The sequence below is a fragment of the Xenopus laevis genome, chromosome 4L, assembly GCF_017654675.1.
Source record: "Xenopus laevis strain J_2021 chromosome 4L, Xenopus_laevis_v10.1, whole genome shotgun sequence".
NCBI lineage: Eukaryota > Metazoa > Chordata > Amphibia > Anura > Pipidae > Xenopus > Xenopus laevis.
This window is the reverse complement of record NC_054377.1, coordinates 137010676-137034880: the sequence shown is the minus strand read 5'-3', so window position 1 is coordinate 137034880 and position 24205 is coordinate 137010676. Positions and strand designations below refer to the sequence as shown.

The 24205-nt window shown below is 40.0% G+C and overlaps 1 protein-coding gene across 3 annotated transcripts in view; it reads left to right on the top strand.

Annotated features, from left to right (window-relative positions):
* arih2.L (ariadne RBR E3 ubiquitin protein ligase 2 L homeolog) overlaps window positions 1-15443 on the top strand; it is a 44481-nt gene extending 29038 nt beyond the window's left edge. For all 3 annotated transcript variants that reach the window (NM_001096776.1, XM_018256977.1, XM_018256978.2), the window contains 8 exon segments: window positions 5694-5811; window positions 7597-7647; window positions 9400-9421; window positions 9856-10007; window positions 10314-10457; window positions 11351-11419; window positions 12866-12949; window positions 14683-15443. In NM_001096776.1, the coding sequence (NP_001090245.1) occupies window positions 5694-5811; window positions 7597-7647; window positions 9400-9421; window positions 9856-10007; window positions 10314-10457; window positions 11351-11419; window positions 12866-12949; window positions 14683-14754 (712 nt within the window). In that variant the 3' untranslated portion in view covers window positions 14755-15443.
* The last annotated feature ends 8762 nt before the right edge of the window (window positions 15444-24205 follow it).

Genomic DNA, 24205 nt, shown 5'->3' with positions numbered 1-24205 from the left:
CCATGTAAAATGTGGAAATAGATGCCGCAAGAGCCTGATGAGTGTTCCCTACCTTGATTTTTCTCTCCATGTTTTTTGCTGCCATGTTGCTTCCTAAAGAATTGAAGGTGCTACAGATGTGGACCTGAGAAACATTTCTTGTTACCATTTTCAAATACAAAACCCCTTATATAAATATATTTTGTTATTTTGGCAGGCACTCCGCTTCCATTCCAGCCCCAGGTGCACGATAAGGGTTCAAAATATACTCAAAGACCAGCAACACCAGGATTTCTTATGAAAAAAGCAAATGTATGTTGGCTGCAAATGCACTTTTTAATACATTTGCTTTTTTCTTAAGAAATCCTGGTGTTGCTGGTCTTCCTTTTGATAAATAGATAGATAGATATATATATAGATATATATATAGAATATCAAAACAGGGGGGTTGTGGGAGCACTCTAAAGGCTTTAAAGTATATATATAAGTAAAATAAATGCTAAGGCATATGTACCCAAAACGGATTATTTTGTTATAAAGTTATGATCATAAAATTGACAAGCCACCATACCACGTTAGATATATATAGATATATAGATATAGCTATATAGATATAGCTATATAGATATATAGATATATATATATATATATATATATATATATATATATATATATATATATATATATATATATATATATATATATATATATATATATATATATATATATATATATATATAATAAGCCTGACTATAAAGTAATAAAATGTGTTGCCTCCTCTCCAATACTTGACATCATTAAAGCTCCCTAAACAAAAGGTCTCCTTTCCCGTACTTATAAGGAGATATTGAAAGCATATTGTTTGACTAACCCTGTACAAACAAGGGATCTCTGGGAGGATGAGGTCAGACATGACCAATGGAAGGAGGCACTAGATAGTCCCTCCCTCAGTTCACTCAACTATACACATAGGCTAATACAACTCTGTTTAGTGTACAGGGCATGTTATACTAAAGCTCAGTAAAATGTTCCCTACTCTTACACCAATGTACCTGCCGTGTTCGGAAGATCCGGGCACCTAATTGCACACACTGTGGTCCTGTTCAAGAAAGAAGCCAGCATTCAGCAGTTGGGTGTCAGATATTCATTGACAGATCCAATATATCTTATAGGGGGCTTCCTTTCCTAGCAGATGAATTAGAGCTCACTCAAATAACTGATTCCAGTACAAACAAAATGTAACAAAATAACTGCCTTTTGCACAAATTCTGCATGTAGAGAGACATGATGTCTGGGGATTTTAATAGAGTGAGCTCTAATACATCTTCTAGGCAAAATAATCCCCCTATAAGATATATTGGATCAAACTGTCAATGATTATCTGACCCCCAACTCCTGCAAGAAGAGAGAAACAGATGTATAAGGAAGATAACGGTACAGAATTTTTAATTGATTATATTTAGATAACTTCTTATTTCAATATGCTGATGCTTATATTAAATTTTCGTGATAGTTCCCCTTTAACATAGGAGCATGCCAAGTTGTACAAAAACCCATAGTAGCTCTAATAATGAAAGCGCTGTTCCATTACTATCCAACTGGATAGAGGCCGTTACAGAGATGTGTGCCAAAGAAAAAGTGTCCCTCACTTAGGATCAACTCCTTGCCCCCCAGTATAGTGTCCACACACATAGGCCCTAAGGGAGGAATGTGGTCAAGATCAAGGTATCCCTGAATTATACACCAAAGGATTAGGCCACAATAAATGTAAAACAAACCTACCGACCTTGCACGGTTGTTTCTTTTTTTGCTGTGGTTTTAAAACCAGAAACCCAAATGCGAGTACTGTGTGCTTTATATAAAGATTGTTATTATACAATTGCGCTGTTTGTTTATTCTGTATGCTTTAATAAACTTCACCTGAAGAAAAAATGAGAAAGTAATAAAATATAACTTTAATAATAAAATTATAGGAATAGTGTTGGGGGTCAGAGACCCCCCCCCCATTTTAAAGCTGGAAAGAGTCAGCATAATTTAAAAACGATGGCATGTTTTTGGCATGCTAATCCTACTGCCCAAATCATAAATACCATCTGCAGTATTTAATTGGTTACAAAAACAGAGGCTGATTTACTAATATAGGTAGTAAGTGGCACAAAGTGGAAGTACTTACAACTGCCAGACTGGAGTGTATAGAATATATTACATCTCCATCTACTGACTGTACATAAATGTAGAAGCAGATGTGCAACAAACATTTGCATTTGAAAATCAAATCGATTAGGGTTTATCATCGTGCCCCCTTTTATGACCCTTTATTAGGTATAAATATATTATCTGTATTAACTGCCAGAGATATCTCAATTTGCCGTTGGCTCGTGGATTCCATGCATCATGCTGTGAAGTAGTCGCTTCTGTAGAAAACATCTTAAATTAAAAGCAGAGGCCTGCCAGTTCTATTTATATGCCTTGGCTTGTGCTGAGAGCTACAGTGCCTCTATTAAAGTCTTGGCATTTGCCTTGACCCTTCTTGACTGCGTGCGTGGAAAGTGCTCGGCTGGACTGTGCAGACACGGACCGAAACTGCCACATTTTTACCTTTTATTTTACATTTTATTTGTTACCTTGCTTACTTTTTTTTTTTTTTTTTTAGAGGCTTGTAATAACCTTGCAGCCCACCCAGCCACTCAGCTCAGACTCTGCTTATGTTTTAAATACCGTACTCTTATCCACTAGCTGCCTTTTATGCCAATATGCCAAGCTAAATAGTTACGTACAATAAGCATGCCTTATTTTACTTTTTGTTTTACTAGAGAGCACTTTAGCTTCTTTGTAAGTGGATTATAACATTGTAGGAGGGCTATGGGGATGATAAGGTTGCGACAACTGTGAAACAACTGCAGTTTAGACAAGATAAACAAGACTGGGCACTGACAGGGACGTCACTACAGAGGAAGCAGACCCTGCAGCTTTACGGGGGCTCAGGAGGTATAGGGGCTCTAACACGTATACAATTTCAATAACTATTGGTAAATCAAGTCGATCTCTAGACATTTTGTTGGCCTGAAAAATAATTTGCTGTGGGGCCCTGTGATATCTAGTTACACCACTGGGCATTGACCTCTAAATATTCCCATTATAAAAATAAAAAGATGGAATAGTTTCCCACTAGAGTCAACAGGATAGGCTGCCCCATTTCTTTTTTTTTTTTTTTTTTGCATTGCTGTTCATTGTCCAGTCCACCCAACCTTTATCCTGTGGCCTGAGTTTAAGACTGGAGAATCATTATTGCACCCCCAGTGTTCACGTGTGAGGATACTTTGTTGGCATCTGCTGTAGGGCGGCCTCAATAAGCATTAATATATGTTCCTACCGCACACTCGCCTTTCCTCTCGCTGCGTTGGTGGTGCTGGTTTCTCCGTTGACCCCGGCCAGGTCCCTTAGCAACAGCAAACAAGAAACGGATCCGCACACACGCTATGATCAGCAGTTGGGGGGGACACCCCTCTTTATTATATCACCTCGTGATCAACGTTTCGGGGGGATAAACCTCCCTTCATCAGGATAAGAATACAAATGTGAACAGTCCCTATATTGGTGAAACCCCTCCCCTTCCCAGGGTGGGTTAATTAATCAATTAACAAACAACTGTGAAACTTTCAATATAGCCAGTTACATTACTGTGCAAATATATACTTAATTTATCCAGTTTTACTTTATACAATCAGGTTAAAAAGATTTTTTCATAAGAGATTTTTTATATATATAAGGGAAAAAAAATTTTTACATTTTTTTTTTTTTTTTTTTAAAAACAGTGATAAATATTTAAACAATTCTCCATACACATAGTAAAACGTGGAAAGTGCATATGTGCTTACTAAATATTACAGGATCAATTACTCACTGTATAAATAATGTTCTATTATGTATTGATACTCTGTTTATTCTCCATGTGCCTCATCTATAAAGGTAAAACAAGAAAAGGGGTAAGAACAAAGGAAAGAGAAAATTGAGAATGAGAAAGATCACGAGGTGATATAATAAAGAGGGGTGTCCCCCCAACTGCTGATCATAGCGTGTGTGCGGATCCGTTTCTTGTTTGCTCTCAATAAGCATCAAGCCATACCCAAAAGTAAGATGATATGTATGAACAACGTGCCCGGACTGGTAATCTGTCTGCTTGGGCAAATGCCAGAGGGGCAGGTCTACCCTGCTTTCAAGTGGGCCACCTGCTGCCTAACTAGATGAGGTGCACGCTGCACTTGACTGGAAGATTTATGGCTGACCTGGCTGCTGCCTTTACTGCTGAAGTTAGTTTCTCTGGCTTCACGGCGCCTGCACTGTTCTCCCTCCTTAGCATTTCTGCCAGTTTGGGTTTGGGGAGTGTGCCGGTAGTTTTTATTTGCTCAGCCGTGATTTATTTTTTCTAAGAGATACCAGCAGTAAGGGCAGCAGCAAGGTCAGACATAAATCTTCCAAAGTCACTCCTTTACTGCACGCAGAGAAATAGCTGGTTATCAGGAGACATTAGTGAGCACGTAACTGCTGGTTCAAGCGCTTGTCGCCCTATCGCCTTTTTTCAGACCAAGCAGTACAACCAGAAGAGGGAATTTGTGTCATTATTTAGGTGTAAAAAATAAATTGTTAACCCTATCAAGACCAGATGAGTTAGTGGAGGTGGGTAGAAGGCATTTTTTACATAAAATGTTTGTGTTCCTGATCCTTTAGCTGTAGTAAGTAGTTAGTACATAAGTACTGCTGTTTTTATTATTTTGAGTGCCCTTTAGAAGGCTGAGAACTTGCACTAAATTACATTAATTAGAAATCACATTACAGTGTATCAAATAAAGGCACAAGGCTGCAGGCTGAGTTATACAGGGAACTCTGAGTATCACTCATGTATTATAAGGGATAATGTACCCCCTACTGTAAATGATAAGGATATTAGAAGTCACTGAGGGGTTGTTCTGTGACCATATAAAGTCACAAGGCTGCAGGCTGAGTTATACAGGGAACTCGGAGTATCACTCATGTATTATAAGAGATAATGTACCCCCTACTGTAAATGATAAGGATATTAGAAGTCACTGAGGGGTTGTTCTGTGACCATATAAAGGCACAAGGCTGCAGGCTGAGTTATACAGGGAACTCTGAGTATCACTCATGTATTATAAGGGATAATGTACCCCCGACTGTAAAAAAGGATATTAGAAGTCAGTGAGGGGTTCTGTGACCATATAAAGTCACAAGGCTGCAGGCTGAGTTATTCAGGGAATTCTGAGCATCACTCAGATATTATAAGGGTTAATGTACCCCCTACTGTAAATGATATGGAAATCTATATATACATATAAAATATGCGTGTGTATAAGTAAAACACCAGCACGCATTTATGTGTGGGCTGCTTTGATTTTTTTGCCTGGCTGCTTTTTACTCCCAGTCTGGCCTGATGAACAATGTTATTTACCAAATGTATTCTTTATGCCATTTTACATCTTTTTTTTCCCCACCACAAGAGAGGAACCGCATAATTGTCTGCCACACAAAATTGGGCACAAGTTACCCAATAGTCTGTAGTAATGTAGAGCAGGTCTTATTTTTTATGTCTTATTTCTCAAGGTAATGCTTCTAACCACTCAGTCCTGTATTTACACCATATGCACTGTAACACTCAGATGTCTGGGTTCTAATCCTTTTCTATGTTTTCTTCTCAGCTTTAGGTGTCGTCAGATGTACCACGCTCCCACAGATTGCGCCACCATCCGGAAATGGCTGATAAAGTGTGCAGATGACTCTGAAACTGCCAATTACATCAGTGCTCACACTAAAGATGTAAGGACCTTCCAATGTGGATTAAAGTGGGTGGAGAAGAGCAGATAAGAGGTCTAAAATACTTGACAGATATTTGAAGTAAAGGTCTGAAAAGCGCTCTAAAAATGAGAAGGGGGTAGGAAAATATTGTTTCAGAGGTAGGGATAGTCAGAAAGAATAGCAGAAAGAATGGTGTATAAAAGAGTCAGCAGTTTTAGCTTTAATAAAAGAATACTGTTGTCAAAATGTGTCTGTGCACATAAATAGTGTGATTTAAAGTAATTAAAATATATTGTATTGTTGCCCTGCACTTGCAAAACTGGCATGTTTGATACAGAAACACTACTATAGTTATAAAGTACAGGTATGGGATCAGTTATCTGGAAACCCGTTATTCAGAAAGCTCCAAATTACAGAAAGGCCGTCTCCCATAGACTCCATTTTATCCAAATAATGCAAATGTTTAAAAATGATTTTCTTTTTCTCTGTAATTAGACAGAAGCTTGTACTCGAGCCCAACTAAGACATAAGTAATCCTTATTGGAAGCAAAACCAGCCTGGGCTTTGGGCTTATTTAATGTTTACATGATATTCTAGTATACTTAAGGTATGAAGATCCAAATTATGGAAAGGTCCGTTATCCAGAAAACCCCAGGTCCCAAGCATTCTAGATAACAGGTCCCATACCTGTAGTATATAAATAATTCTTTCGGGAAAGGAGAAAAGACCCAGGTTATATAGCGAATAAACTCTGTAGAACACCATTATATTCTACAGAGCTTATCTGTTCTCTGCTAACCTGTGCCATTTAGCCATATTTCAGTTACTTCCATTGCTATATTGCAGCTTGTTTATATGAACTATAGTAGAGATTCTGAAACAAACAGATTTGTTTTATCAGTGCAGGGCAACAGTACATTATATTTTAATTACTTTACAGGAGAAACACACCCGTAACATAAAAAACCCCTACCCTTTGTATAGACCCCCCTCCCAGCCTAGGTGGTATTCGGGGCAAATGCCCCTAACTTTTGACTTATCCCTCGGTTTTTGGCGAATGCGCAGTTGGAGTAATTTTCTGGTCCTGAACAACTGCACACGCGCCGAAAGTCATGAAATTTCGTAAAAATGCCCAGTTGTTCGGGACCGGAAAATTACTCCCAACTGTGCATGCGTTGAAAACAAAGGTCTGCTTCCGAAGTTTAATGAAGAAAAGAAGATGGCTGCCGCGAACTGCGGGGGACTGAATCTGCACCGAGGGGTAAGTAAAAAGTTAGGGGCATTTGCCCCGGGTACCACCTAGGCTAGGGGGGGGAGGAGGAGGGAGGGAGGGGGGTCTACAAAGGGTAGGGTTTTTTTATGTTACGGGTTTGTTTCTCCATTAAAACGCTTTCATTTTTGGTGATACTGTTCCTTTAATGTAATGCAGTATTGGGTATTTTTGCCAGCCTTGTGCTTCATGTGGCACAACTTTAGCACATTTGATACTATTGCTTGGAGAGGTCTTTGTATAATTTAGCTATAGTAGTGTAGAGACATGAGTTCGGTTAGAGGCAGGACGAACAAACCATAGAACTTTTAAAATACCTAAGCATTTTAAATTAAAGCGCATTCAGTTTGGTTAGGGAGAACTGTGGAAGATCAGAATGCCTTGTCCTCGTGCAGCGTCTTACCTAAAATGTTAGCCAGGTTATTCAACTCACTTCACGTTGGGGATACCTTGTATAATTTAGTCTAGATAATAAATCTATAAAATACAGTGTCTTCATCCACTGATTCTCAATGAAACTCCTCTACTCTTCCTAGTGTCCCAAGTGCAATATTTGTATTGAAAAGAATGGAGGATGCAATCACATGGTGAGTATCTAAGACTAAATATCACCTTATCATATATATTTCCCAAACAGATGAGTTGTTATTTGGAGCCATATTAATGGAGGGGGGCTGCAGTAGAAAGTTTCCCACTACCCATGAGGAAAAAAAAAAAAGTGATATTTGAACAAAAACACAGAAAAGCACATAATCCAAGAATTGATATAACTGGATAAACCAATTGCAAGTTGTTTTATTAAAAATGGTGACCACATCATGCTCTAAGTTAATTCTAAGTTGGGGTCACTTTGAAGGAGAATTACATTACAAATATTGCCAGAAATGTATTTTATATATTGAACAAAATGTGCCCAGAGATTCAGCAGCCCTATAAAAGTATTGATCCAGGCTTTCAAAGTTCTCCACAGGAGCTCCGCAATTTATGAACTTACTAGGGATGCACCAAATACCTAACCGAGTCCTAATTTGCATATGCAAATTAGGGGTGGGAAGGGGAAAACATTTTGTACTTCCATGTTTTGTTACAAAAAGCCGCACATTTGGTTCGGCCCGGGCAAAAGGATTCGGCTGAATCTGAATCCTGCTAAAAAAGGCAGAATCCTACTTGTATCCCTACTTATTACTCCTTATTTTGAGTGTCCATGTGCTCTGAACTGTTGCCATGTGCTCTGAACTGTTGCCATGTAATGTGACTCTGAATTGAATATATTGTGAATTCTATATTGCATTTATGCTTTATATTTTTAGCTGGTCACGTATGTGACCGCAGCCCAGAACATGTTTTGTAAATCTGCAGAGAAGAAGATGGCAGCTACTGTGGGCATTTTTAAAGGCAAAGTTGCTAAAGGGGGTGAATTTGGGCTGGTACAGAACTCCCTAAAACTTAGTGCAGCTTGATTCTTTATTAAGCTTTAGTTCTCCTTTAAATAAATCCACTCAGACCCTTTAGTGAGCTGTTAGTACTGTAAGTAAAGATAGTGCCCAGAAACCTGGGCAAGTACTGAACGCAGACTAAAGCTGGCCATAGACATGCAGATATATAGTGAATAAAAGTATAATACAAGTATATAAGTCACCGAGGTTACTTCTAATATCCTCATATTTTCCTACAAGGGGTACTTTATTATAATACACAAGTTTTAGTGAGTCATTTGACAAAAATGACATCACTTCTCACCGTTTATAACTGATGACATCACTAGCTGCTGTTTATAAGGATATAATTTACAAGATATTCAAAGCTTTTGTGTATTATAGCCTTAATATTGGACGAACGATCATGTGGTGCAATCTTCCGACCTACCACTAACAATTCAGATCAAATACAGTAGTAAAAGAACAAATCAGGCAATGTTCTGTCACTGACAGCAATCGTACGAAAGTTATGTCCAACAAATCGTACTGACAGTCTCCCGCTGATATCGTAAGTTAGGCCATACATGAAGAGAAATTATTGCTAGCCGACTGAAATCTTTTAACCTGTCCCATCGACTGAACAACAGATGGACATGGCACGAAATACCAGGACAATCCACTCACAGTCCGAAAATCGTATGAAATGAAGATTCGTACGACTTTATCTTTGCGTCTATGGCCAGCTTTACAGATACTTCCCTGGTAAACATGCCATTAAACGATCTTCAGCTGTAATACATTTTAGGAGCTCCAGTGGAAGTTTTAGCTTGAGCAATAATCATTTGCGTTTTGCAGCTGAAGATAAAGCCAAAATGTTACCCAATAATCGTGAGCAATAATTCAGTATTTTTCTCTTTACAGCAATGTTCAAAATGCAAGCATGGTAAGATCACTTCATATATAATCCGTTCTGTATTAAAGCGATTTAAGCTTAAAAAAGGGAAGGCAAGGACAATACAAATTCTTAAGACTTAACAGAACACGTGGCATATTTATAAGTGCCCAAATGACAGTTGAACATGTATTGTGCAGAGCTGCAGAGTGAGTCGCCATATTGCCCTTTTCCAGTAGACAAGAAGCAGTGTTTTCTAACAGTAGTTTTTTAATAAAGCATTGCTATTAATAAACTTTATGCAGGGTAGATCTATTATTAGTGTGGCTAGAATTACAGTTCCTTTAAGTTTACATTCTCTGTAGTTAAATGTTCTTATGGAGGGGTTGATGTAGGATAAAAGTAGATATTTCTATTAGAAGGAAACACTAGACATGCAACCTTGGTGATCAGCTCTCACAACTCTTATTTGTTTGTACACACAGACTTCTGCTGGATGTGTCTGGGGGACTGGAAAACCCATGGCAGCGAGTATTATGAATGCAGTCGGTACAAAGAGAACCCAGATATTGTCAATCAGAGCCAGCAGGCACAGGCCAGAGAGGCCCTGAAGAAATACTTGTTCTACTTTGAAAGGGTCAGTTTTAGAAAAAGCCTAATATATATAGTGTCACTAAGAATTTTCTATTTTAACACACTTACGTAATGCTGGCTATATATGTGAGATGTAGCCATAACAAGGACATTTGATTCTTGTCTGTTCTATATGCATTTCTGTATCATAATCTGATTGCCCAGAGCTTGCCATTCCTTGAGCACTGGCACATTTCTTGGCCATTGTTTACTCTGAACAATGGACAATGTTTTTTTCCAGTATTATTTTTGCTATTGGGTATGCTGTCTTTTCTTCTCACTTCTGTTCTGTGCTTTGTCGCTTGGCCAGTGGGAGAATCACAATAAAAGCCTGCAGCTAGAGGCACAGACGTACCAGCAGATCCAAGAGAAGATTCAGGAGAGAGTCATGAACAATCTCGGTACTTGGATTGACTGGCAGTATCTCCAGAATGCTGCAAAGCTGCTAGCAAAGGTCAGTAGGCCTCATCTGTTTGGGAAATATATATGATAAGGTGATATTTAGTCTTCTCTCCATCGCTTGGCTTAAGGGAAATTATTTTATGTAATTAAACAGGTTTTTTCAGCAAGTAGTTCAACTTTAAACCATTTTATTTGTTGGTCTTGTCATGAGGCCACTTTCGTTTTGTAATTGTTTTTATAATAAATGCATTTAGAAAAGGTGTTACTGTAGGGGAAAACAGAATTGGGCCTTTGGCCACAATGCAAAAGGGGTTATATAATATCTGTGGCATAATCCTCTATGCTTTTGTGTACGATCATTCCTCAAATCAATGGCAATGTACTAAGTCCCTTGTGATCTGCTGTTTGTTTATTACTATGGGTTTTTAGACTTGCTGCTGATCTCACTTCAGAAGTAAGGAAAAATGAAGAAAAATATATAGTGTAGCATTCTTGAATAAGATTACACCTCAAAGTGAAGGCATTCACACACTATCAGTGTATTAACCCAACCTAAAATTAGTGCAGGTGAAGTTATTCTCATATACACTTAAAACACTATCAAATTAAGGTGCGATTAAATTAGTACGTAAAGAATACAGTTTTCCTAGACAGTAGGCGGGTACCCACACTAGCTTAAGACCCAGTTTCTGGAAGTCGATTATACTTTGGAATTTTTTAATTACTTTTGGAGGTTGGAGAGAACCTTTGTGCTGCTGAACTGGAGATTACATTTGGTTTGGGACTTTTATTTTTAAATAACTATTCTAGACCTGCTGCTTCACCTATGCAGTTACAAATGTTCCACCTGCTCAGACTTATGGGGTCAGGGGTACAAAAAACAAATGAGTAATTGTCTACACAGCTGATCCTGCGTATGTTTTTTTTCCCCGCATGTGAAACCAGTGTCGGTACACTCTGCAGTACACATATCCCTATGCTTACTACATGGAATCTGGTCCAAGGAAGAAGCTAGTGAGTAAATATGAACCTCCTTTTTCCTCTCGTTCATGTCAAGACATGTTAAGCAATCAAGAAGATATATATATATATATATATATATATATATATATATATATATATATATATATATATATATATATAAACAGTGTTAATATTTGGGTTTCATACTCATTTCTTAACTCCCCCCAGGGCTTTCTCTGTTGATAGCTATGCACTGGCTATGCAGTCACTAGGGATCATACGCCAGTGTTGCCTTTGAGGATTATATACAGAGAAGGAATGTTCTGTACGATAGCTGCATTACATAATCTATTGCTTATGTTAAAGGGATACTGTCATGGGAAAAAAAAAAATTACAAAATGAATCAGTTAATAGTTCTGCTCCAGCAGAATTCTGCACTGGAATCCATTTCTCAAAAGAGCAAACAGATTTTTTTATATTCAATTTTGAAATCTGACATGGGGCTAGACATATTGTCAATTTCCCAGCTGCCCCTGGTCATGTGACTTGTGCCTGCACTTTAGGAGAGAAATGCTTTCTGGCAGGCTGCTGTTTTTCCTTCTCAATGTAACAGAATGTGTCTCAGTGGGACATGGGTTTTTACTATTGAGCGTTGGTGTTAGATCTACCAGGCAGCTGTTATCTTGTGTTATCTGGTTACCTTCCCATTGTTCTTTTGTTTGGCTGCTGGGGGGGGGAAAGGGAGGGAGTGATATCACTGAGATATCACAGTAAAGAGTGATCGAAGTTTATCAGAGCACAAGTCACATGACTTGGGGCAGCTGGGAAATTGACTATATGTCTAGCCCCATGTCAGATTTCAAAATTGAATATAAAAAAAATCTGTTTGCTCTTTTGAGAAATGTATTTCAGTGCAGAATTCTGCTGGAGCAGCACCATTAACTGATTCATTTTGAAAAAAAAAAAATTCCCATGACAGTATCCCTTTAAGAATAATGCCGTGGAAATTATGTTTGTTGCAACTACAATGACAATTACAGTAGAACATATACAGTAAATTCAAGCAAAAGTTAAATTAATTTTGGGTTCTTAGGACCTAACCGTAATAGAGGGTCTATTGTAAAATCCAGAAACATAACATGAATATCCATAGCTTTAGGAACAAAAGGATTTAGATTTGTTTTTTGTGCTTACTGAGAAATGTTTTTCTTGTGACTGTGTTTACTGTTAATAAAATGGGAATTAGCGACATGGGATTATAAACGAATGGAATTGTGTGTGATCTCACCATACCTTTAATCCTGACCAGATGGGCTGCCGTAATGGCAAATGTTTAGTTGTTCATCTTTGCTTATTGAAAGAATACTGCCTGATTGAAGCCTGGAGCTGTTTTATATTTTATTGTCAAGTTCAGTTCTTTTGGTAATGCCCCCCCCCCCCCAAATTCACTGTTTTCTCAGCAGGTGTTTAGTAAAGCAATGTGCTCTCTCTTACAGTTTGAGTATCAGCAGGCGCAGCTGGAGGCTGAAATAGAAAACCTTTCTTGGAAGGTGGAACGAGCCGATAGCTATGATAGAGGGGTAAGTGCTTTGACATGAAGCCACAAAAGCAGTATTTAGTCACATACCAGTCAGTATGTATGAAGAAAACGGAGACCCTGGTAACTTTGCTATTTAACATTGTGTTCAGAATCTCTGAGCTTTTGTTTCTAAGATATGTGTTCTTTAAAATAGGAAATCACAGTGATCACAGGCTGCTTTACTGATCATGGAGTTTTTGACTGTGGGAGTGAGCGGGGGGTCACACCAGGCACATTGTTCAGTGTAGACAAAAAAGAGAAAAATTGCGAGCGCAAGGTTTGCCTTTATAAATAATTTAAAGTTTTTTTTTTAAAAAAATTAGGTGTTAGTACCACACTTTGGCCAAAATATGTAATCTCACGTGCCACATCAAGGCCCCTCATTGTACGCGAGTCCTACATTATTTATGAGCATTATAAGTTTGTAGTGCTTTTAAAATCAAGTCCCCCAGCAATCAATGTCATTTAGTAGTAAGACCAATGTGCACTTACCCTTAACTCAGGAGCTCTATGGGAAAGCAGGGATCTTTTAAGCCCCAGCCAACAAACATGTGAATGGTTTTTCTTCCTACACTATTAGCATTTTGTAGTGCATTTTAAATCAAGTCCCCCAGTAAACATGTGACTGAGTAATAAGACCACGGTGCACTTCCCTTTAACTCAGGGGCTATAGTGAAAAAGCAAGGAGTTTTTTAGCCCCAGTCAATTAACATACATCTGAAAGTGATTCCCTATTTTAAAGGCTGAATGGCAGCTATAGGAAATATTTGGCTATAATTTGTAAACAAAAAACAGAAAGATATTGCCCACATTCTGGAGTTGACCAGCTGCTATAAACGATAAAAAGCCAATATTTGTCCAGTGTCTCTCAGCAGTAGGGCAGTGGGTCCCAAACTTGGGCAAGAGGGACTTTGAGGGGCCTCCAGCTGAAGGTTAGGGTAACATTTGTAGAAAATAGCAGTTTGTTCCCTTATACACACGTGAAAGCACAGTTATAGCAAGAGTGGGAAGAATATGTATATGCTGTCCACGATATTCTTGGAACTATAACTGTATGACTGATATACCATCATTTTCCTGTTTCTGTACCATATAATGAACTATGGGGGGGGGCTTGATTAAGTGGAGACTTATATGTGCCTTATTTGTAGTTATTAGCTTTTATTATAATGGGATATTTCCAGACAATTGGTCTTATTTTCTTTTTTATTATTTAGCTTTTTGTTTAGCAGCTCTCTGTTTGGAATTGATGGACATGGGTCTTTTTTAAACCAACTTAACACAATTGGTAAAAAAATGGTAACGTAATTTAAAGGTGAACTGCCTCTTTGAGGAGTTATTCATTGTGAATAAATGTCCCAGAAATACCTTCCGCTTGACTAACATCAGTATCGACACATGTAAAACACATTACTCGTGGCAATTGAGCACATTCTTGTGATTGCCAGATCCCATTGTGTAATATGTTTTACATGGGGCCATATGAATTTTAGTCAAGGGGATCATATTTGCCTGGCATTTGTCACCCGGTAGCATAGAGTTATCACAGGCAAAAATCTCAATGGATCTGCCATGGGCCTTGATCAATCAGGAGCTACAGAAATTATGGGATTGAAGGGTTAAGCAGCCATGCAGTTAATCCTTTGCTGTTTAATTAAAGGGACATAAAGGGAATAAGGCCTACTTTCTCTTTACTACTGGAGAACAGAACTTTTTTTTGTCTCTTTTTCTCAGGACTTGGAGAATCAGATGCATATAGCCGAGCAACGCCGGAGAACACTGCTAAAAGATTTCCACGACACCTAAAAGGCGCTTTTTCTTTTTTTTTTCTTTTTTTTTCTTCGCCGCTTTGGCAACATGAGCATGTTGGTTGTGATGGAGGACTAATGCTGCAAGATACAGACGCTCAGAGGAATGTGAAGAGAATACACCTTTCTTACAACCCTGCTCGCTCTTACGAAACATGGTCCGTTTGTTTCTGTCCCCTTCTTTTCGTTTTTCCCACCCCCTCCTTCCCTCCCATCGCAGCCACTAACCCAGGGATATCAAATTAGCAGCCTATCAGCTGGTGGAGGCTTTGAGCTTGGTGCTAAGTTTGCATCACCTAAAAGGCCAAGCATTTCCCATTCTTGTACTAACACTCTGCCACATTAACTGCCATAAGACGGTATCCCATTTCAGAACACCTCTTGATCCCTTCCTCTTCTGTTTAACATCCTCACCCTCTCTGCTGCTGGCGGGAGCCTGTAACTCATGCTTTTGTTTTGCTCCTTTTGCAGAGGAAGGGTTAATACTTCTCATTTTTGTTTTGGTTTATGCCCCTCCCTTTTTTCTTTTTACGTTCCAGAAGGCAATTTTTGGAAAAGTAGTTCAATTTTTTGAATGGCTGTTAATAGACTTAGATTATTATGCAAACTGTCATTTTGAACTGTTGTACAATTATACAGGAAAAAATAGAGTTACAAAAAAAAAAGAAAAAAAAACACTTTTTAAAACATCCTGATTTTGTTTTTTGTTATTTGATAATCAGTGATGGCTGATTTTCCAGGCTTTGTGCTGTCTCTAGGAATCCACAGCTGCAGTAGGAGCAGCAAACAGTGACAAAGAACTGTGTATCATTTCCCCTTATTAATAATAATAATTAATACATAAGAGAACACTGAATACGTGTTCAATTGGATTATGGTCAGAGTTCTGCAGACCATTCAAGTTCCTTCATCTCAGTAAACCCACTCTGTATGGCTGTGTGCATGGGAATACTATTGTGCTGATGAACAGAATTAACAATGTTGTTGTTTGATGTAGTCTTAAAGGGCAACTGTCACCCTAAAATAGTTTCCGCCATCTGAGGAGGCACCTGGAGGGCCTGAGAGTAAAGGCTGAAGCTAAAATTAAAAATGATCATGAACTCTGAAGGTCAGTAATGGGGTATTATGGATGGCACCTCTAGTGACACCCTGGGTTTTGTAGAGCCCACCAGAGACCTTGATATCCTGACCGGGTCCCTTAGCAACCAATGTGTAAAAGAAACGGATCCGCACACACACCGATTAGTGCAGTCGGGGATTATCCCCTTTTATTCAGCCACCAAACATCAACGTTTCGGGGGGGGGAACACCCACCCTTCATCAGGATAGGGTGGTGATGAAGGGTGGGTGTTCCCCCCCGAAACGTTGATAATCCCAGACTGCACTAATCGGTGTGTGTGCGGATCCGTTTCTTTTACACATTGCTTGATATCCTGACACCACTCTCACAGCAATTAGATATTGATAATGTTAAATGTTTTTTTTTCTTTAAATATTTTTTATTAGCACCAAGTAGATACATAAAAAAAAAAAATGAGACATGCCATACAGTCATGAATAGTTTACATATATAAACTAGAGTAGGTCTACACACGTTCATTGACCCAACCCAGTGTTAAATGATATTTTACATGGTTTGAAAAAAAAAAGGCACATGGAGGAAAATAAAAATAGGCTGATGACGCCACTAAACGATCCTCTCATAAGCTGGAAACCTGCATCAGTTGTGCTACCCTCAATGGAAAGTGCAGAAGAGAAAACATGATTATCCTACGGATGTTTATTATGTTTGTTAATGTTACTGCTCCTGCGATGTGCTGCATCTAGCGCCTTCCCAGCTTCTGAAGTCCAACCAAGGGATTCCCTTCAGCAGCAACTGAAAAGCTGCCACTCAGAGAATCCTCTGCTGAGTGAGCTTATCAGTCTTCAGCCACATTGTGTGTATGTGTGTGATTCTCTGAGCAGCACTTTCAAAAAGGCAAAGTCATGCTGGCTGTATTTATCAAGCAGGAATGATATAGATGCCAAGAATTCACCGAGACAGCTGGGACATGTCTGTGTTTTCCATCACAGCTCACAGAGGTGCGAGTAATAGCGTCAAGATAAAACTGCTAGTAGCCAAGATTCCTCATGTACAAATATTGTGTGCGGTGCTACTGAGACACCCAGCGTGCATTACTTTCATTGCTTGCTCTGCCCTTTAACATTATTAGATTGCTCCACCTCTGTTAAGCAAGGGTGCTCCTGTGTTTTATCTATTGTCTCCTGTAACTGAGGAAGCAGTATGGCGTCAACCAGTCCTTTTAATAATAGTAATTATTATTTATATAGTTCCAAGCAGTGCTTTACAGATATACATCAGTCCGATCGATCAGGTGCCAATAAACCTCTCTTTTTCTTATTGGAGTCTGGGAATAATGATGTTCTGCCCATAATGGGTTGCCACATCAGTGCTAGTCTCATTATTGGCAGGATAGTGTTTGTGAAGTCTGCACCCTTCTGTCATTATCTCCGACGTCAGCTAAGGGGCTGGGGTGGGCTTAGGTCTTCATGTCCCTTCTCAACCTTGGGCTCAGATTGTAAAGGGGAAATTTCTGACCCATTGGTACTGGGAACATACAAACTCCTTTAGGGCACTTACAGACAAGCGTTTTTACCTGCGCTCCCCTGCGTTCCGTTTTTATGCGTTCAGCCGCAGGGGAGCGCAGGAATAGATGCATTACATTTTTTCCAATGGGGCTGTACTCACACAGGCGCGTGTAGGCGCCGAACGCAGGAAAAATGCAGCATGTTGCGTCTCAACCTGTGTTCGGCGTCTACACGTGCCTGTGTGAGTACAGCCCCATTGGAAAAAATTTAATGCGTCTATTCCTGCGCTCCCCTGCTCCGTATTTATCCAATTATTTACTAGCCAGTCTGCTAAATATGAGTTATTTTCATGCATCAGTTGCTGTCAAAGTACAAAAGTATAGTTCATTTCAATGGGAAATGAGTATTCTAGATGGTCCAGTAAATCATGCTCCTTCAAATATAATGGCAGCAAATTATATTATTCAAAATTAATTCTATATGCTGGGAGTTGATGGTATAGGAAACCTAAATCCTGTTAGCATGGCTCTGGTCCTATCCTGGAACTGAGTGGTGCACTTTGTTTTGATAAGTTGGAAGATTGAAGATATTTTTAGCCCGTGTGTGTGATGTATCACAGCACTTTCCATTATCTGTTTTATGTTACATGCTGTCTATTCCTAACACAGGGTACTAGTCGCATTACATGTGTGTATGTGTATATATGTATATATATAAGCATTCATGGTACTTATAAATAAGTGAAATTATTATATTTATAACCGCCAATCAATAACAATTTTTATAATATGGATACACATTTCACTGTCTGCTTCTGGGCTACTGTTTTTTTTTTTGTTTGGGAGTGCGTTGCTACTACAATGTGTTGTATTTCTCTTTCATTTCACAGTAACAAGAAATGGCTCCAAATTAATTGAAAAGAATGTTCTCTGCAGGGCTGCTGTGTGGTGGGGCCATTTAAAATATTAATAAAAATAGGTTATGCAGCCATGACTGAGGTGGAACTTTACCCATTGAAGACAAAACGCAATCCATAGAACAGGGAAAGTGTGTGCAGCATGAAATTTGCTTCTTCAGATGGCACCAGGTAGAGTTCTGTGCAGGTTTAGATCTGCACCCGACCTGGACCCACTGATCTGTGCATCATCATCCAAACCAGCCTGAAACCAAATAATCACTTCTGACCTCTTCTAACAGGAAAATTCTAAAAAAAAATGTGGTCCCCAAACAAAACCTGGATCCAAGACCAATAGCCACATCTCACCCCCAACCCCTCCTGGCCCCCCTACAGGGTACCCACAGATCACCCGCACAGTCAGTAGGCAGGGGTTTCCCAGCCGAATCCTGACCTCTTTGTAGTTATTCTACAGGTACCCGACCTAATGCAGACCCAGAAGTGCCACTGCTTGCAACTTTTTTAAATGCGCCATAACCATATGCCATATTTTTCAGGTTTGGTCAGGCTTGATAAAGGGTTGGCAGGCTGTAATATTGCCTGTTTTGTTGGAACAATTAACCAGTCACTAGATTCTGATTGCTGCAGCATGTCTTCTTTGGAGTCATAAGTGGGTCCCTGGCTGTGGGACTAGCAACTTGCACCCAGCTCTGCAACAAGCAGTTTGGTATAGTTAAGCATTGCCCAAACTGTTGTTATAGTTTTCAGGTGTTGTAAAGATTGATTGACTGTACTTGCACCCACCCTGCATTTATACCCATCTGAGCCTGAAATCAGCACAAGCTTCACCCTCTTGCAAACTAACTCCCTGCCCGGATATGAGAAAATAACATCATCAGAGGGGCAGGACAAAGACAGAAAATGAGGGGCTTTTAAAGAGAGATTTTTTTAAAGGGGTTGTTCAGCTTTAAATTAGCTTTTAGTATGATGTAGAGAGTGATATTCTGAGACAATTTGCAATTGGTTTTAATTTTTTATTATTTCGGGGTTTTAAGTTATTTAGCTTTTTATTCAGGAGCTCTATAGTTTGCGAGTTCAGCAGTTTGGTTTCTTGATTGAATAAGAGACTGGAATGTGAATAGAAAGGGCCTGAATAGAAAGATGAGCAATACAAAATAGCAACAACAATACATTTGTAGCCTTAGGCTAGAGGCACACAATGCTATTTGGGGCAGATTAATCGCCCAGCGACAAATTGCCTTTTCTTCTTAATCTCCCTGCAATGCCTTCCCGCCGGCTAGAATCTAAATCGCTGGTGGGATGGCACACTTCGTTTGCCAAAGTTTCCTTGTGATGCAACTTCGGGCGACTTCAGAAAACTAACAGCTCCCAGCATGGGCGTCCACAGAGGGGGGCAAGAGGGGGCAGTGCCCCCCCCTGGGACTGTGCACATAAGTTTCCACATGTTCGTGCATTGGCCCCAGCTTACTGTGGTTTCTGTCGCGATCCCTCGAAGGAAAGCCCTATCTATTGCAGTATGCAGCCTTGTACTTGTGAGTTCTGGGGGTATTTATACAATTACTTGCCCCTGTGCCATCTGTTTGTGTGTTCTGCTGGTATTTATGTATGTACTTGCCCCTGTACCATCTGTTTGTGAGTTCTGGGGGTATTTATGTATGTACTTGCCCCTGTGCCATCTGTTTTGTGAGTTCTGGGGGTATTTATACATGTACTTGCCCCTGTGCCATCTGTCTGTGAGTTCTGGGGGTATTTATACATGTACTTGCCCCTGTACCATCTGTTTGTGAGTTCTGGGGGTATTTATACATGTACTTGCCCCTGTGCCATCTGTCTGTGAGTTCTGGGGGTATTTATACATGTACTTGCCCCTGTACCATCTGTTTGTGAGTTCTGGGGGTATTTATACATGTACTTGCCCCTGTGCCATCTGTTTGTGAGTTCTGGGGGTATTTATGCATGTACTTGCCCCTGTGCCATCTATTTTTGAGTTCTGGGGGTATTTATGCATGTACTTGCCACTGTACCATCTGTTCTGGGGGTATTTATACATGTACTTGCCACTGTACCATCTGTTTGTGAGTTCTGGGGGTATTTATACATGAACTTGCCACTTTGCCATCTTTGTGTGAACTAGGGTTGCCACTTGTCAGACAACTGGTATTTTGAAGGGTTTCCCGGGTCAAAACTTCCTGGATGGTTTTTCAAATTAGGGAAACTGTGCAGGATTCCCTTGATTGACCCGGCGATCGGCTGATCGCCGTGGCATAGCTCCACCCCCTGATGGCAGTGACACACCCACCTATCTCACAGGCCCACCCACAGATGCCTCCTTGCCCCACCCTGGAAAATTTTCTGCGGACACCCATGGCTCCCAGTACCATCAGGTGCCTGAAGAAGAGGCAATTTGTCACTGGGCGACTAATCTCCCCAAATAGCATTGTGTGCTTCTACCCTTACAGAGCATTTGTTTTTCAGATGGGGTCAGTGATCCCCATTTAAAAGCTGGAAAGTGTCAGAAGAAGAAGGCAAATGAGTAAAAAAAAACTACTGTATAAAGAAAAATGTAAAAGTTTCATGGGTGAACCACCCATGTGTAATTTGACGCACACCCTACCAGTACCTGTATTAACCTGTCCAATACTCATCCTGTAATGGTACCTGACACCAATTAAATTAGCTGACAAAAAAACATGCTTTTAATAGAAGCATCATGTTTTCTTGATACATTGTTTTTATAAAACAGTTTTTTTGTTCATTTTCAAATCTGACCCTGTAAGTGTGGGCAGCCCTCCAGAAATGCAACGCATTGGCCCACACTGTACAGGCGATGTGTACTATTGTACTAACCCACTGCCAGCCCTGCTGTGCACATAGCTTGTCTAAGTATAAATTACATCAAATATAAAAGCCAACATTTCAGCAGCTACCAAATAGCTAGTCCCATCCCAAGAGGGCCTAAAAGAAGGTGATAAGGGGTTCTCTAGAGACACTGCAGCATGAGTGTAGCACTGGAGGGGAAAGCTGGAGGGGAATATAAATGGAGTAAAGAAACAGATTGGAAGCCAAAAAACAGATGGATTTAAAGATTAATGCAGAAACAGATGGGGCCGCTGCCTTGTTGGTGGCACTGAAGAGATTTCTGTTTAACTGGGCCATCGCTATAGATGTATCAGCGATTAGATGGATTTTTATTAAGCCTTTTGACTCATAGCTTCATGCCTATTTGTTTTTTTTTTTGTTCTGTCAAGTGCAGTGAGAAATATTAAGGAAACCATTTTGTAATGCACCTTCCTGGTAAATACAATTGTCAGCCTTTCTCTTAGTGCCTGGGCTTCTCTTTGATGTCATTGTATATGGAAAGAATGCTCAGACTGCATTTTAAAGGAATTCTGTCATGATTTTTATGATGTTGTTTTTATTTCTAAATTACACTGTTTACACTGCAAAAAATTCACTCTACCATATAAAATTCCATTCCTGAACCAGCAAGTGTATTTTTTAATTTATAATATTGGTGTATAGACAGCCATCTCAGGTCTGGGCATGTGCTTTCAGAAAGAGCCAGTACTTTAGGATGGAACTGCTTTCTGGCAGGCTGCTGTTTTTCTCCTACTCAATGTAACAATGTGTCACAATGGGACCTGGATTTTACAATTGAGTGTTGTTCTTAGATCTACCAGGCAGCTGTTATCTTGTGTTAGGGAGCTGCTATCTGGTTACCTTCCCATTGTTCTGTTGTTAGGCTGCTGGGGGGCAGGAAGGGGGTAATATCACTCCAACTTGCAGTACAGCAGTAAAGAGTGACTGAAGCTTATCAGATGGCTGGGGGCAGCTGGGAAACTAACAATATGTCTAGCCCCATGTCAGATTTCAAAATTAAATATAAAAAAACCTGTTTGCTCTTTAGAGAAATGGAATTCAGTGCAGAATTCTACTGGATCAGCACTATTAACTGATGCGTTTTAAAAGAACATTTTTTCCCCATGACAGCATCCCTTTAAGGGCAAAATAAAAAGATTTGAGGACAAATAAAGTGAAAAGTATTGAGTGGCCCCCTCATTCACTAACCTTTCTGTCTGCCTGTCAATTTCCCTCTAATTCCATCTCGGCTATGTGTGGAACAAAATTATTTTGTGTGCACATTTTAAACTTTTGTGCTCTATTTTTAAAAACTGTGTGCTCACTTCAGAATTATACAAAATGTGTTTTCAGACAAAAGTCTTTATGCGCACCTCTATCTGTTGTGTGTGCTGGCCTCAAAATTTGTGTGCGCGTTCACAATCGCACACCATAGGGGAAACATTGCTGCCCGTGTCTCCATACTTTAGTGATGGCTGAGTAGTCTTCTTTCCCCTGGTGGCAACAATACCATCTTGATAATACTCCCAACTTTCCTAAATGCTAACTCCTAAATGCAGTCTTGTGTTTCTTTGCAGAAATCCGCTGAGTGGGTTCTCGCTGGAGCCGACTGTTCTGGCTGCAGAAAGGAGAGAAAGCTGCTGCCCAGCACAGGGGCTGAAATCAACTTTGTCAGCCTGAGTGCAGTAACAAGAGAAGGCTGATGCCAGCAGAAGGGCTGAGTCTGTTTATACGCAGGCCGTAATTCAGCCTGTGTGACTTTAGCCTAAAACAAAGGGCACCCATTGCCTACAGTCTGCATCTGTCTGTCTACGTTTTGTAAATAGACAGAGAGGAATGGATCCACTCAAATTCACGACACCCCCCACCCCCATCAGGCCTGGACTGGCAATCTGTGGGTTCTGTAGGGTTGCCACCTTTGCTGACGCCTAAACCTGAACAAAGGGGGTGCGGCGGATAGCATTGGGGGTGGAGTAGTGGTGACATAAGATGGAGTTATGACGCTAGGGTGGGGTTATTGTATCACTAAAGACCCCCATACACGGGCTGATAAAACCTGCTGACAGACCGAGTCGGCAGCTTATTGGCCCATGTGTGGGGTCATCAGACGGGGGTCCCCGATGAATATCTGGCCATGTTGATCGGGTAGGGTAAAAAATCCCATTGGATCGCGGCCGCATCTGTTCGTTGATGCAGTCCCACGATCTGACCATCTGTATTGCCTGCATTCTGATCCATTCATTTGGCCCTAGAGTCCACGATTGGATCAGCCTGATATCGCCCACCTCAATGTGGGCATATCAATGTCGCCAAACGAGCGGATTTCCCTGTGTATAGTCACCTTTAGACGCAACTAGCTGGCTTTCCATCCAGTTTTCTCAATGTTGTAAACCGGACAGAAAATTTTGATGTCCAATTCAAAACCACACTGGTGGCAAACCTATCTATATTCTGCCTGATGAGTAAGCCCAATCCTTTAATTACAGATATGGGATCTATTATACAGAAATCAGTTAGCCAGAAAGCTCTGAAATACAGCAATGCTAATTTAGAAAAACAGTTTCTTATTTTTGATTGTTTTGCTCTTTTTTTGTTGTTTCTGAAATAAGACGCCCCAGTGTATAGCTCCGTAGGCAGCAGACAAAGTGCTTGGAATTTTGCAAATCGCCAGTATAAAGGTCCCCATAGATGCAACGATTCTTCTTGCCGAACGACCGATTTTAGGGACGTCCGACCAATCCTTCGAAATTATCGTGCGGTTAGTGGTATTCGAACGATCGTACATCTTACGAATTTTCGGCCGACATCTGTCAGGAAATTGATCGGCCAGGTCAAAAAATCTTTGTCGGTCCCAGTGCAATCTCTCTATGTTTGCAGGGCCAAGCAGGCAGCTCCCCTTTGTTTTCCTGGCAAATTGGTCTTTTTAGTTGATGGTCAATTCGTACGATCGTACGATCGTTCCGAGAAGATCGTGGTCTCACGATCAGGATCTGATCTTTTAAAAATCTTTACATCTATGGCCAGCTTTAGTGCCATTTTGTTTATAGCAATAATCGCCTGACCCAGGTCCAGGTTATTTTTGCCT